The sequence below is a fragment of the Globicephala melas genome, chromosome 20 (genome assembly GCF_963455315.2).
Source record: "Globicephala melas chromosome 20, mGloMel1.2, whole genome shotgun sequence".
Classification (NCBI taxonomy): Eukaryota; Metazoa; Chordata; class Mammalia; order Artiodactyla; family Delphinidae; genus Globicephala; species Globicephala melas.
Genome location: NC_083333.1, coordinates 38,772,823 through 38,787,175, shown reverse-complemented (window position 1 = coordinate 38,787,175; position 14,353 = coordinate 38,772,823). Strand labels below are relative to the sequence as shown.

Genomic DNA, 14,353 nt, shown 5'->3' with positions numbered 1-14,353 from the left:
TGCCATGACTCTGCCTTCCTCAGACTGAGGGCTACTCAGTCTCCTTCTGCCCCTCCTCACTCTGAGCACAGCTTTAGGCACCTTCTTTTATGAGTGGGGACAGTGTGTTATTTCTCCAAATCTCAGATCATCTTGAGGTTTGATTCCCTCAAAATCATGGAAAAAATATTGTTTATAGCCACCCACCAGGGACGCAGCCTGCCTTCTCGATGCTCCCAACCCCCATCCCACCCAGTCACCCTGACACCCCACCCCCCTCCAGTCTCACTTGGAGGCTTTGCCACCCTTTCTCCCTTGTTCCACCCCCACTCTCTACTCCCTGACGCTCCCCAAAGACAGTAATTCGCACCCTTTGCCCTGGCAGAGACCCTCTCTGCTCACACTTCTGCCAGCCCTAGATTCCCCATCCCAACGTCACCTCAGGCCCCCTCTCCTCCTCTGACCCCAAGAGGAGGCATCATGCTGGGGGTTGGGACTCAACCTCTTTATTAGGCAGCAGGAAAGGGCTGACCTGGCTCTGATGGGTGGGGAAGGACATCAGGAGCCCGCCATGAAACAACTCCAACCCATGGGTGACCAGAGCTGGGGGTACTTGCTGGAGAAGAAGGGACAGAGCAGGCATCACCCCCAGCCTTCCTGCTAGGACAGAGATGCATGGGCTCATCACTCCTCTTCATCATCTTCTTGTAAGGGTGGCCGATTCCGCTTGAAGAAGCCAACCTGGGGGTGCACAGGGGCCGGGGACAGGGTGTAAAGGTGATCTTTAGGCCCCAGAGCAGCAGTGGAGGATGTATGCTGGAAACCAGCCCGTCACGAGGTCCTCGTCCTGGACCAGCACAGAACACAAACCCCACTATACGATCAAATGGAGGCCTTTCCCCATTTAGAGATAATGCAGGTAACAAATTTTTTTTAATGTTTTGTTTCTTCTTGCCTGAATTTTTCTTAAGTACTGATGATTATGTCTCTATATGACTCAAGTGTGTGATGGTATATATTTGATTATTATAAGTCTAATGTGTGGTTTTCCCTAAAAGCACTATGGCTTTCCAGGGTTTGGACACGTGAGTTTGAGAACGGCTCACATGTTGTCCGGGCGCAGAGGAGGGAGTGACCCAGCAGGGCCTCACAAGGAGCAGGAAGCGGGGTCTGGATCAGACCTGGGTCTCCCACCTCAGTCGGGGGCGGGGGAGAGGACAGAGCAGGGAGGAGGTGAACCCTGTCCTTCTCGGTGGCCAATGGATTCCTGAAGGCAGGGCTCATTCCCTGGGACTCCTGCCCTCAGAGGGAATGGGTCTAAAGGCCTTAGAGTTTCTTCAGGTGCCACCTCTCCCAGGGATCTGTGACCTGGAAGAGGTCCTCTAGAGAGTGACATTCTAATAGTGGAGACGGAGATCAGATGGACCCTGGGTCACCTACTTGGGCCACCATCTCCCTCTGCCTCCCTGCGGGGTTCCCCCCCACCCCGAAACCCACCCTCCCTTCCCGCCTCACCTTCCACATGGCCAGGACCAGGAACGTGAGCAACAGCAGGCCACCCAGCACGCCTAGCAGCACCCACCAGATCGGAATGTCTCTCTCCTCCAAGACCCGAAGCAGCTGTGTCTGCACCTGAAGGGAGACCCGCGGGTCTCCTCAGTCACCGGGATGCAGACCTTCCCAAAGACTCAGACTTGCAGGGCTGGTGACCCCCAGCTAAGCCACCTACTTGTCCCAGCCCGCAGACCCAGGGAGGCCCCGCCCCCATCCTGCTGGGCAGGGACACAGGGGAAGGCCAATGGGAGACCCGCGGGAGCCCTTTCTGCCACCATCCTTCCACACTCACCAGAGCTTCCCCGCTGGGCAGGCTGAGGGCGGGCACGGCGTAGGGAAGGGAGGAGACGTTGAACCAAGCGTGCGACTGCAGCACAAACTGATCCAGGGGCCTCTGGATGGGGTGGCGGTGAAAGCCATTTACACGAGGCCTATTGGTTGCGGGAGTACCGGCTCCAGACTCCCCTCTGGGGATATCTGCCCCCAGCCTAACCCCGTCCCCTCCAAAGTAAACTCTGCCCTCACTCTCTCCCGCCCCCGAAGCCCCGCCCTCCCCCAACACACTCAGTGCCCGCCTCCAGAGGGCCCCGCCCGCCCGCCCGCATCCCGGCCCACCTTTCGGAGGCTGGGCAGCGACAGGAAGGCCAGCACCGTGACCATGACCCGCTGCCCGCGCGCCATCTCCTGCAGCTCACACTGCACCACAGTACAGGGCGCCGAATCGCAGCTCTGAGGGGATGTGTCATTGGTCCCCAGCCCCTCCTGACCCATCACCCTCTCACCGTAGGACCCAAGACAGAGGGGGCTGGGGGGTTAGGGAGCTCATGCCGGGCCTCCTCCTCGGGAAGGGACTCAAATTCAAGCTTGGGACGTTATCTCTGAATGAGATTGCTCCCACAGTCCCGGAGATGCAGGGAGAGGGAGGAAAGAAGTGGGTCAATCACACAGCGTTCAATACCCAGCCTTTCTGTAAACCTGCTTTGGCATTTATTCATTTTCTTCAATGTACTGGAAACCTTAAAATATGCAAGTGCCCCCCACCCTGCCCCAGACACAAGCCCAGCACAAGCCTTCCTATTCACTTGGAGGACTCTGTGGGACCACGGTGGCCCACACGAGGCCTACATCACACCCCCCGCCCCTCTCCGTCCCTGCCTCCCATCCCCTCTGCCCCTGGGCGCCAGGGAGGCCGCAGCTGGAGACCACAGAACCTGCTCACCACAAAAACTGGACCTTGAAGCCTCGAGGGCTGCTCCTGCTCCGGCAGGAGCGCCTGTCTGCGGTCCCGCTTGTGATAGGCCTGGGAAGGGCTGGAGGTGGGCAGCCCCCAGTCCAGCTGAGGAGGCAAAGAGGCCATCAGGTCCGACACTCTGCCCATCTCCCAGCCCTCCTAGAGGGGCCCTGTTTGTTGGGCTGAGGACTCACCCAGGCTCTCACCTTGAGGGGGTTGGGAGATGGTTGTGGGGAGCACTGAAGGCCTCCCCGGGGCTGTATATCCAGGATGTAGAGAAGGTCGGAGGGCTGGGACTGGCCGGGGAGGCGGAGGTTGAGGCGGAGGCCGTTTACAGCACCAGGGCCATTGTTGTGGAGCTGGCGGGTGGTGGCGGCAGGATGTTAGGAGGCTCGGCACCTAGCCCAGCCCCTGGGGCCCGCCCACTCCAGCCTGGGGCGCGGAGGCTCCTCCCTACCTCGTAGGTGTGCTCCACTTTGGGGCCCCAGCTGTCCGAGCTGTTCTCTCTCTTGCTTTCTTCTGCTGCCACCACCAGGGAGGCTGGAAAGGAGTTCCTGCAGGGGCCCGACACTCCCAGAGTGAGCTTGATCCCCTGACTTGGCGGGGGGCTTTGCCCAGGACCCCGGAACCTTAGGGCTGTGCCTACCAACTCCCTTTTCCATCCCTGGCCTCTCACCCTCTCAGCTCCACATGGGCCTCTGCCCGAACTGGCACATCCAGCATCACCATCTCACTGTTTGGATTCTGGCTGTTCTTGCTGTAAGGGAGGGGGATGAGGAGAGACAGATCAGGGACACCAGGCCAGTGAACACGAGGACTCTCTGGGGCTGGGCCAGAATTTCAGAGGTCTCAGGAAGAGCTAACTCCACAAACAGCATGCCACACTAAAGTTAGACCTAGACAAGAACTTCCCCTAGGGCTCCAAAACTCAGAAACAAGTCTCTGAGGAAGAAAGGGAAGAGGGAAGTCTAAAGAGCAGGCATCCCAGAAGACCCTTATGTATGGAGGGTGTCTGAGGGTCTCTGTGTGGAGATCAGATAGGGAAATGGAGTGCTTCCCAGTCTAGTACCTCCTGATCTGCAGCCGGAAGGACACGTGCTCCCCAGCCTCTTCCAGGTTCCCCACACTCACTAACATCGTGATTCCTATCTGAGACATGGGGAGAGCCAAAGTCACTGCCCAAATGCCCACTCTGAATGTGGCCTGTGGACCTCATCCTCCAAGGTCACCATTATTACCTCCATTTTGTTCAGAAGCCCACTCAGAAAGGGTGTCACTCACCCAAGAACACACAGCTAGGGAGTGGGAGGACCAGGATTCTAGCCTGGAGCCATCTGACTCCAAACCCAGCCCCTAAAACGCAGCTGTCTATGAACCCCTGGTGGAGGAGACCCAGCACCCAGGACTGGGCGGCCTCACCTGGGCGTTCCTCTTCATGGGGTTGCCCAGCTCACACAGCACCACCTTGGTCTCATTCTCCCGCTTCTGGTTACAGATGATCCTCTCAAAGCCCTTCAGGGAGGCAGTCCCGAGAAAGAAGATGGTTACAGAGCATCCCGTATATAGTTAAGCTCCCTTGGAAAGTCAGGGAGAGGAGGATGCCAGGGTGGGAGTTCAAGGACTGTCACATTCCACTTTATGTATTACTGCAGCACCTTACTCTTTTTAATGATTTTTTTTTTTTTTGGAAATAAAACCCACGAAGCATTACATGGAGTATAACCCCATTATTATAAACTATGTCAATAAAATAAATAAATAAAATGTTGATGCTGAGAAAAAAGACTGGAAGGAAATTCACCAAATGTTAACAGAGGTTCCTGTTAACATTTATTTCCTGAGCCATTTTTGGTTTGGGTTTTATAATTGAGTTCTTGAATTTTTTGCTATTAGCAAATGTTCTCTTCCGAATTAAAAAGAAAAAAAAAATCACAGCTTTTAAAGGAAGGCATAAGAGAAGTGGGAGCTCTCAGGTGGGAGATGAGAATCAAGGCTCCTGCACCTTCCAGGTCCCCGACTGTGCCCCGGGGTGGGGGCCTCACCTCGATGTTGCTGAGGGCCCGCATGTAGTGTGCACCTGGAGGCAGGTGCACGGCCAGCTCGGCCTCGTAGGCACCCTCACCCTCGTTGGCCGCTTCCATCTGCAGCTCCAGCACGTTATCGGCTCCAACGAGGAGCGGGGAGCCTGTCCTGTGGGGAGAAAGGAGTAAAGCCGAGGAGGCTGGGTCCAAGCCCAGGGTCTGGGAGGAGGAGAGGGGCTGAGGACAGAGTATCAGGAGCCAGGTGGGGAGGGGGTGTCATAGGGGTAGACAGGGCCAGGGTTGGGTAGGGCGGGCGGTCTCCTCACACGCTGGCAGTGAGCTGGAGCTGTGGCACACACAGGTCGTCTTCCCCACAGTCCAGAATGATGCGGGTCTAGAGGGGGCACATCAGGTGTGTGGGTAAGTTTGGGGGCACATCAGGGCTTAGGGAATTAGAAGGTCTGAGAAGGAAAAGGAGGTTGGAGATGACGTCAGAGCTTGGGGGTTTGCATCAGGGTTTGGGATGATGTCAGGGCTTTGATAATGACATCAGGGTTTACGGGTTTATATCAGAGTTTAGAGGTGACGTCGACATTTGGGGTTTACATGAGGGTATAGGGGATATTGAGATTTGGGGGTTTTCAGCAGGGTTGAGAGTAACATCAGAGATTAGAGGTGTTCACAATATGATTTGGACACTAACCCTAACCCTGACTTTCTGGGTGGAGGGGTCCTCCACCTCCCTTGCCTGCACCTGCCCACCCCTACCTGTTCCTGGATGTGGGTGTCTCCGTGCAACATGAGAGCAGGGGCTAGTCCATCCTTCTCAGGCTGCAGGGACACATTGAGGCTGAGCACGATGGGGCTCAGCTTGTCCCGGAAGTCGGCCTCATCCTAGTGAGGGGGCAAGAGTCAGGCCATCTTGCTACCATGTACCCTCATACGTGTGTCCCCCTGACCACCCCGTGCAGCACCCAGCCCAATGCCCCAGGGCTGGATGAACAGGCTCTGCACACCCAGCCTTGCCCATTCCCAGCCGGGCATACTCGGAGGAAGGCCTTGGTGGTGTGGCAGATGGGGCCGTGCCTTCCGCTCAGATCCAGGCCCAGGACGGTGCTCGCCTGTTGAGAGGCCAGCAGTAGCACCCGCCGGCCCTGGCGGGGCTTCTGCCGGTCCAGCTGCAGCTCAGCATTTAGGTCTGGCCGGGCAAGCAGGGAGAGTCAGGGTCTCCCCGGCCAGCCTCCAGGGGAGCCCAGGTCCACCTCCCTCCTGTCCCCATGGTGCCACTCACGCAGCTTCTTGGGAACGTTGTGTCCAGTGGCTCCCACACACATCTGGATGTTAAAGCTGCAAAGATGTGAATGGGGCTCAGGGGCTATAGGGTCCCCACACTGAGGTCCCAGATCCTGCCTGGCCCACGCCCTCTGTCTCCTCACCAGCTCACTGGTGTCTCGGTCAGGGGCAGGACACAATTCTTCACAGCAGGATTCAGCGAATCTTGCACCAGAAGCTGGACAGTGGCCATCACCACTGGCTGAGCCCTGGTGGGATGCAGGAAGCTTGCCTTGTGGCCCCGCCTGGCCTAGTCTCCTCTGATGGTGTGGGTCCTCCCTCTCCCCGCCCCTGGAGTCAGTGCTCACCTGTACACAACCACCTTGTTGGCCCCGTAAGCTCCCACCAGCAGGTCTATGGACATTGTGGGAAGGAAGGGAGGTGTCAGAATTGTTAATTAGAGGGGGTATGGCGTCCTCACCTCATCTTCCCAACACTTCCCCACACTACCACCCCCATAGAAGGTTTGTTCTGGCCCCCCAGCCCCACAGACAGGTCAGAGCTCTCAGTCGGGCACCAGGTCAGGTTCAAGCCCCTGGCTGTGTCTCAGCATCTCCAGCTAATGCCCAAGAGCCCTTCCTGTCTAGCTGGAGGCAGTCCAGGGGCACCTGGGTATCCATTGTCATCGATGTCTGTGGCACCTCGAAGGGAGAAGCCAAAGCCAGAGCCTGTGGGGAAGGGGCTGTCCAGGACCTGGGAAGGGTGTGAGTTAAGTCCCTCACTCTGACCCAGGAACACCGACACTTGGCCTCGACCGCTGGGACCCCCATAGGGGGCGGCCACAGCAACATCTGGAAGGAGCAACAGAAAGGGGGTGGCTGTTTGTTATCCAGTCTCTCCAGATGTAAAACTTTCCTGAGCTCCTTCTCTAGGCAGACTCCAGGGGACCAGGAGAGGAATGCAGAGGTCTGGGTCAAGGAGAGAGCTGCCCCGCCCTCCAGGAGTTTACAATTGGGTAGGAGGGAGACCCATCAAGTCCGATTATTGTAAAAACAATAACAGCCCTCACTATCTATTGAGGAAAATATAATGACGTGATTTCACTGAATCCTGAAAATTAGGCATTATTATTCCCATTTTAGATGAGAAAATAGAGTCCCAGAAGATTAAGTAACCAAGACCTATTAAATATTTGCCCCTTCTTCACCTGGGGGTCTTCACCCCATTCCACTCCCACCATGCAAATCCACAGTCATACCATGGGCTCATCATCACTAATAACTTTTAAGATCACTCTTGAAAGTTTAATAATCATCATAATCTTATTAATCTGTAAGAATTCTTCGCATGTGACAGCAACTAAAATCTTTGATATATATGTTGTAATTGTCTTTCCTTTGTCTTCTGACTTTATGCTATGTTTCCTGTGCAGTTGTTTTCTTTTAAAAATCTTTATTGATTTTTCTGATCGAGGTACACAGAATTCATCCAAATAGACCATCAGACCAGTCTCGTCCTCAGGCCCTGGGCCTCCACTGTCTCCTGACCTTTGGCTTCCTCATCTCTTCATTTATTTTCTGATCATTCAGTCACCCTCACTGTATCCTCAGCCATCCTGCCCCATTGCCAGTCCTGGGCAAGCCTGGCCAGACCCCACCATATGGAGCACCATGAATTCCTGACCTCCAGCCTTCACTAGGGACCTTGGTGCTGCCCAGCAGTCCCTTGGCGTTTTCTGCTCAGCACCTGTTTCAAACCTTCTCCACTCAGTCAAGCTCCTAGCCCCCCACTTCATTCACAAAGAGAAGCAGCCCAACTGTTGTGTTATAACTCCACACCCACTTTTTCCTCCTCTCCCCATATGACCCTGGAATAGGTGTCCCTCCTACACCTGCCACTGGGCTGAGCATCCCACCCCTGCCTCCCTCAGGCATTGCAGGGACCCTCCTCCAGCTCACTGCATGCCCCCATTTCCCCATAAGATCATTTTCCTCCACATTCAACTTACTCCATATTCTTTGAAATTAAAATAACCTTCCCTCGACCCTCATCTCCTTTCAGTAATCACCTTTCTCTTTTTCCGTTCACAAACTGGTTGAAAGAGTGGTCTACCCTGGCTGCCATCAGTTCTTCCCCTCCATTCATACCTTGTCTCCTGGCATTCTGGCTTTGGTCCCTACCCAGCCCTGAATCGGTTCTTGTCACTGTCACCAATGACCTCCTTCTTGTTAAAGCCCATGAATACTTACTTCTCCAGCCCCATCTAATTGTACCTCTCAGCAGCATCTGGAGCCACTGACCCAACTTCCTCCGGCTTAAAGCACTCTTCCTTTGAGTTCTGGGCTATCAGATCTCCTGGTTTCCCTCCTACCTCTCTGAACATTCCTCTGTCTCCTTTCCAGACTCACTTTCTCTGGGAGTCCCCTAAATGCTCTTGCTCCCTAGGGCTCTGTCCTGGGCCTCTTCACACTTCGCAAGCTCCCAGGACCTCATTGACTCTCCCCAATCCCCTATCTCCCGCTCAGACCTCTCTGCTGGAAGTGGGGGAAGCCACACCCAGATGTTCTCTGGATACGTCTGCCTAATGCTCCCAAGCCCTTCAAGATCAAACAAGTACAGAGAATTCCCTGGCAGTCCAGTGGTTAGGACCCGATGCTCTCACTGCCAGAGGCCCGGGTTCAATCCCTGGTCAGGGAACTAAGATCCTGCAAGCCACACGGCACAGCCAAAAAAAAATCAAACAAGTCCAGAGCTGAATTGCTGATCTCACCCCAGACTTGTTGCATGGCTTGAGTTCCAGGCAGTGAAGAGAACCATCACCCACCCAACTTCTCTCTCTCTTAGCCCCACATCCATTCACCCATCAAGTCCTAATAATCTAAGTAGTAAATATCTTGAAATCACCTTCATCTCTAACTCCGCTGCCAAAGCCCACATCTGGGCGGTCACCACCTTTTGCCTGGACTAATGCAAACAAACCCCACTGAGTCTCCTTTAACTCTCTCCTGCTCAAAGCCCTTCCTGGCTCCTGCTGCCCTCGGGTCAAATCCATGATCACTGTGGCTGTAAACCCCTGTGTAGCAAGTGGGGCTCCTCTCATCCCTTACCGTTGTAGCCATCCCGGTTGAGGTCGCCCAGAGGCGCGATGGCTGAGCCAAATCGCCCATAGAGCTGCGTGCCGGTCAGCAGGAGGCTGGGGGCGCCCAGCGCGTGAGGGCCTCGAGTCTGCAGGAACAAGTACACGCGCCCCACCTCGGCCAGCTTGCGGTCAGCACGGCTCTCCATGTACAGTGGCGCGCCCACCAAGAGGTCATGCCTCCTGCAGGCCCGACGGGTGGTTATGTGGGGAGGGGGGCTAGGGGGACGCTGCGGGCCAGAGCCCAATCTCACCCACCCTCGCCTTCCCGCTGCCCTCGGTGGTCACGTGGGAGTGAGGGCTAGGAAAGGAGGAGACCGAGGGCAGTCAACGCCTCTGGTAATTTGGGACCCAACTGGGTAGGGGTGGGGGCGCCCAGCTTCTCACCCGTCCCTGTTGACGTCAGTGACGGCCACTGAGTGCCCGAAATACGAAGCCATCTGCAGGAAGCCCGGCCGCACCTTACTTTCTGTCCCCGGACTCGGTATCCTCTCTTGGACTTTGCCCCCACCATGTCCCGCGGAATATTCTAGGGTCTCAATCCCCCAGCCTTGGCCACCCCACAAGGGGACCCGACCCCCACCTGCTCTCCATGCAGCCGGTGCAGCGTCTGGTGGTACGAGCTCAAAATTTCCACCTGCGCGGACAACGCACAGGAGCGCGTCATTGTCGCCCCCGCCGCAGAAGGGCAGGAGGTTTAGGTTGGGGGTATCAGGCTGAAGAGTAAAGTCAGTGCCTTCGGGACACTGAGCGGTGGGCAGAGGGTACTCACCGCTCCCAGGGTCCAGCTCCAGGTAGGGGCACCGACGACAAACTCTGGGGAGAGCCGAGCCCAGCCAGTGAGGTCCTTGGAATCTCTACCCGCCTCCCGCCCGCCATTCCTCATCCCAGGGAGATTTCGGCGCGGGTCTTAGAGGTGCTCCTTCCCGGGCTTCCCCAACCCCCGCCCCTAAGCGAATTTCTTGCCTGTAGTGTTTGGATTCCCGTCGAAGTCGCCTACAGCCACCGAGTACCCTGAAGACACAGCGCGAATTAGCCTTTCCGGGAGGGTGAAGCAAGGAGGGGGCCGGGAGGGAGGAGACTGTCTAAATCCTGCATTGTGTAGACGGGAAAATCGAGGCCACCGAGACCTGCCCTAGGCCGTGAAGCGAATCCAGGGCGGGAGGTCGAGGTGGGGTGAATGGGAGCTGGGCGGTCTGCAGAGGGTGGGGAAGGGGAGCTGCGGGAGCAGAGGATGGGGACGCCTTAGCGCTGGAGCTGGCCAGCCAGGGTTGGCAAGGGGGAGTTCCCACAGGGGCAGGACGTGACCGGCGGTGACAGAGTGCTGGGAAGCCTCGAAGGGAGGTGCCAGGGTTACCCCGGTAGCCGTCGAAGTACTCTGGGTGGCTGTAGTCGAAGGTGAGCTGCTGGGTGGGCACGTGCCACAAGAGGGTGCCCGGGCGGTAACTCGAGATGATATCGGCAATTGGAGCCCGCGCCAGGAGACCTAGGGAGCGAGGGACAGCTGATGTGGGGCCCCAGACGCCTGGGGTCTATCCAGGCCGAGAGAAGGGAGGGAGGTGTACGGATGGGCACGTACCTAGGAAATAGTAGCCGCCAGGGGCCCCAAGCACCAGCTCCCCAGCCTGAAAAGGAAGCCCTGGAGGTGAGAGGGGTTCCTGTTTGGGAGCCTCCCCCACGCCGTTTATGATCCTTACTCGCCTGAGTGACCACGGAGCTGAAGCCGGCTTCACAGTAGCGCTTGTCTCCGCCTAGAGGAGGCAAGAAGGAAGGGTCTGTGAAGAAGCAGGCCCTGGGGCCTGGGCGGGGCCGGGAGGTGGAGTCATATGGGGGCGGGGCCCCGGGGTAATACGGTGGCGTGGCCTTTAAACGGCTCCCGGGCCGGGGGCGTGCGGGGTGGAGCCAGGAGCTGGGTCACTGGGCGATGCCAGGCTGGAAGCAGGGTTTGGGGGAGCTGGTGGGAGGGAAGGATCAGATTAAGGGTGGGGCTAAACCACCGCGAGTGGGCGGAGCCAAAACGGAGAGCAGAGCTCACTGAAGTAATTTTTCTGGTAAACCCGGCTCATGATGTTGGCCCGGCAGGGCGAGTACTCTGCGCGGCCGCTGTTCTGCAGCTGAGCCACGAAGCATCCACCTACGGGCGTCTTCTCAGCCTCCTCGGCCTTTTCCAGGACGTTCCAGTGCTGCCAGGGGGCGCAGGCCTGAAGCAGGGCCACAGGAGAGTGGGGAAGGGGCGGGACTCGGGTTCCCCCCCTCCACGTGTCCCCGCCATCTGTCTGCTCCCTGAGCCCAGTCCCGTAGCGCCCACCACAACGATGTCGCTCCAACTAACGACCGACGCCCCTAGTCCTTGACGGGCCTTGAAGGTTTGGAAAGTTTGGGTGCCTGCGCTTCGCGTCTCATCATCTGGAGGGCACAAGAAGGGGTGGGGTGCTGAAGCCCAGCTGTCCGCTCTCCCTGTAGCCCCTCCCTTTCCCTCCTTGTGCGAGACTCACTGAGGTCGAAGGGCAGCGAGGTACACTGGTCGCCCTCGGCCTTCCAGGGGCACAGGAAAACGCCGCCTGTCTCCTCCTGGCTGCGGCCCAGGGTCCGTGGGGCGCCCACCACGATGGACACGCTGCATAAGAAAGCTAGGTGAGCGCTGCGCGGATTCTGGCGTACCGCATTCCCCAGTGCCCGCGCTGGGAGCACTACCCGGGAGGGCAGTGTGCCTTGGCGGGGCGGGGTCCCTGGGTCATCTTTTCCTCAATGAAACCTCACAGACCATAGAGGCCAGTCTTTTCATTTTATGGTCAGTGAAACTGACTTCCAGCGAGGGAAATCATATGCCTACAGCAACTCGCGGAATTAAGGGTAAAGCTGAGACCATAACCATCTGGTTCGATTTGAAAACCAGGGGTTTGATATCCTTGCCTTTAGAGACCTCCTAAACTCTTTACACATCTACATTCCCCAACACCTGCCGCCAAAAGTCATGGGTTTATATGCACCCTAATATGTCTGTCTGAACTGTTATCAGATCCCTTCCTGAGGGTGAGTTTTAACGGCGAAGAATTAAGCTAGTGGTCACCTCTAAAGTGGGTGGTGGGGTGCTGACACCTCTGAGGACTCTAGTAGATCTAGGTTCAAATCACAGCTGTACCGTATATAAAAGGTGGACAATACCAACCAATAAATGCTGTCAGAAGTAAATGAAATAAACGTAAGAGGAGCATTCAGCACAGTGCCACACAAATAATACGTAACAAGTACTCGAAAAAATGCTATTTTTTTTTTTTTTAGTCCGCAGAATGTTTAAGTAATGCCCATGAGACCAATATCTGTGGAAAGGAGGGGAAAGAAGCACGAGTGGGCAGAGGAGGGAGCGGAGCTGAGATTCAGGCCCAGTAACAGCCATGGGCTAATGCCCTGGGAACTCTGGAGCTAGAAGGACCCTTCTGAACTGTCTGGAGTTGAGGTGAGAGAGCCGGACCTTTACCTTTCCCCTCTCTCCACACTCCTCATCGATCAGTCATTGTTCCTAGGCCACATTTGGAAGTGGGGGAGCTTTGGGGGAGGTGGCTCTCTTCAGCAGAGGAAATTTCCCAAGGGGCTGATACTTGAAGGCCATCTGCCATTGCCGCTCCCTGAAGCTGGACATTAGTGTCCACTTCAATAAGTAACTAGCTCAGGGTAGTTCCCATCAAGAGGAAGAGCCAGGACTCTAATCTTAGCTGTCTGATTTTGCAGCCTGATCCATCCCAACCATGAATGCCCTATTGCTTCTTTTCAATTATCTATAATTTTTATGGGGATGAGGGGGTTGGAATAGAAAAGCAAGGTGGGGGGTGTGTGGATAGACAATTTCATAGTTCTGCAAGTCAATTTAAGACATGTGCTCCTCTCTGTATTTCAAAAGGATGAGGGTGGAGTGGGTCATAAAACTGACCCTTGGGGAAAAAATAAAGCATCAACTTTTGTCTTCCCTTTGTCCTTGCTCTGCCCAGCTCCCCAGTGCTGCCTCTCGTTGACACCTTCACCTGAGCTAGTCCCTCCCCAGTATTCCTAACAAGAACTCAGCCCGAATAGACCCTAGAAATTGCTTTGCTCAACCTCTATCACAAATGGGGAACTCAAGACCCAGAGATGCAGTGATGGTGGGGGAGTCCCCCAAGGCTCACCTCCCACGGCTGTCCTTGTAGAAGTCCAATGAAAACCCAAAGTAGCTGCCATTGGGGCCTGTGTAGAAGGTGAGTCGCACCGGGTCCAGGTTCAAGGCCCAGGTTGGAGGTGCAGCACCGGGTCCCAAGAGCAGCTGCACCCACTCCAGAAGCCAGAGGGCATGAAGTGGACACAAAGCTCTGGCCATCTTCCTTCTCCCACAACCTCCTAGGCAGGAATGGGTTAGCTCCTTCCTCTTCCTTTCAGTTCCACCACAGGAAGTCTTTTCTTATCAAACTGAAACCCACTTGCTGAGTAGTAGACAGAGTAAAGGGCTCTAGGTCCTGGACCCATACGGTTTCTAGGATTGCCAGGAAGGGGGTGAGGCCACTCTGGGGGGTGGATGCTTATGGCTGAAAGTCGACTCCTCCCTTTTTTTGAGAGTATTTTATCATCAAGTCCTGTTGGTTCTGCCTTTCAACTATGTCTCTTGAATCTTCACCCCATTTCCACTACCACCATGCTAGTCTAAGCCACCATTGCTTCCTGCTTGGGATAGTGCAATCATGAACCAGCTGGTCTGTACACCTCCACTCTAGCCCCCAGTTCTATAGTTCCTCCTCCCCCCACACAGCTGCCTGCACTGCCGAGGCACATTGTGACTTGGTCAGAGGTGGGGGAAGGAGTGAGGAAGCTCCTGCCCCCTGATAAGACCTGAGGCTGCTGTATCCTTTTGGATAAGGCACTTATCCACTTCCTCCTTCTAGGGCCTTCGGCAGCTTCACTCAGCCATATTGGTACAACAGCTTCCTCACTCATCGTCCATCTGGGGCCAAGTCTTAATGTGGCCACAGCAATGCAGCCAGTGCTGGGGGAGGGGTGGCAAATGGCTCTTGGCTGAAGGGGAAAGGAGATGGGGATAAAGTGGAGTCATTCCAGGGTGTTCTGGCTCACAAGCTCTGAGATTTGCACCAGTTGTTCAATTGAAGGCAGGCCTCACTCTTTCTTGGGTGACAAGAG

General features: G+C 56.0%; 1 protein-coding gene across 1 annotated transcript; it reads right to left on the bottom strand.

Annotated features, from left to right (window-relative positions):
- Positions 1–443: 443 nt before the first annotated feature.
- ITGA2B (integrin subunit alpha 2b) lies at positions 444–13,608 on the bottom strand. Its single transcript, XM_030848958.3, has 30 exons — positions 13,354–13,608; positions 11,689–11,810; positions 11,502–11,599; positions 11,229–11,394; positions 10,895–10,944; positions 10,773–10,818; positions 10,551–10,679; positions 10,160–10,207; positions 9,966–10,009; positions 9,777–9,830; positions 9,581–9,633; positions 9,165–9,376; positions 6,726–6,908; positions 6,426–6,471; positions 6,222–6,326; positions 6,077–6,132; positions 5,832–5,983; positions 5,554–5,679; positions 5,112–5,179; positions 4,807–4,954; positions 4,184–4,276; positions 3,834–3,913; positions 3,441–3,521; positions 3,222–3,318; positions 2,971–3,123; positions 2,753–2,869; positions 2,149–2,262; positions 1,826–1,927; positions 1,495–1,611; positions 444–720 (listed from the first exon to the last, which is right to left on the bottom strand). Exons 1-30 carry the CDS (start codon positions 13,539–13,541, stop codon positions 664–666), a joined length of 3,105 nt encoding a protein of 1,034 aa, XP_030704818.2. The 5' UTR covers positions 13,542–13,608; the 3' UTR covers positions 444–663.
- Positions 13,609–14,353: the final 745 nt, after the last annotated feature.

Excerpts from the sequence above, each read along its gene's own strand:
- ITGA2B (XM_030848958.3), bottom strand. The coding sequence starts at position 13,541 with ATGGCCAGAGCTTTGTGTCCACTTCATGCCCTCTGGCTTCTGGAGTGG. Across the intron at positions 10,945-11,228 it reads TTACCAGAAAAATTACTTCA|GCGGAGACAAGCGCTACTGT; the intron begins GTGAGCTCTGCT and ends TGCCTCCTCTAG. Across the intron at positions 6,327-6,425 it reads AACAAGGTGGTTGTGTACAG|GGCTCAGCCAGTGGTGATGG; the intron begins GTGAGCACTGAC and ends GCATCCCACCAG.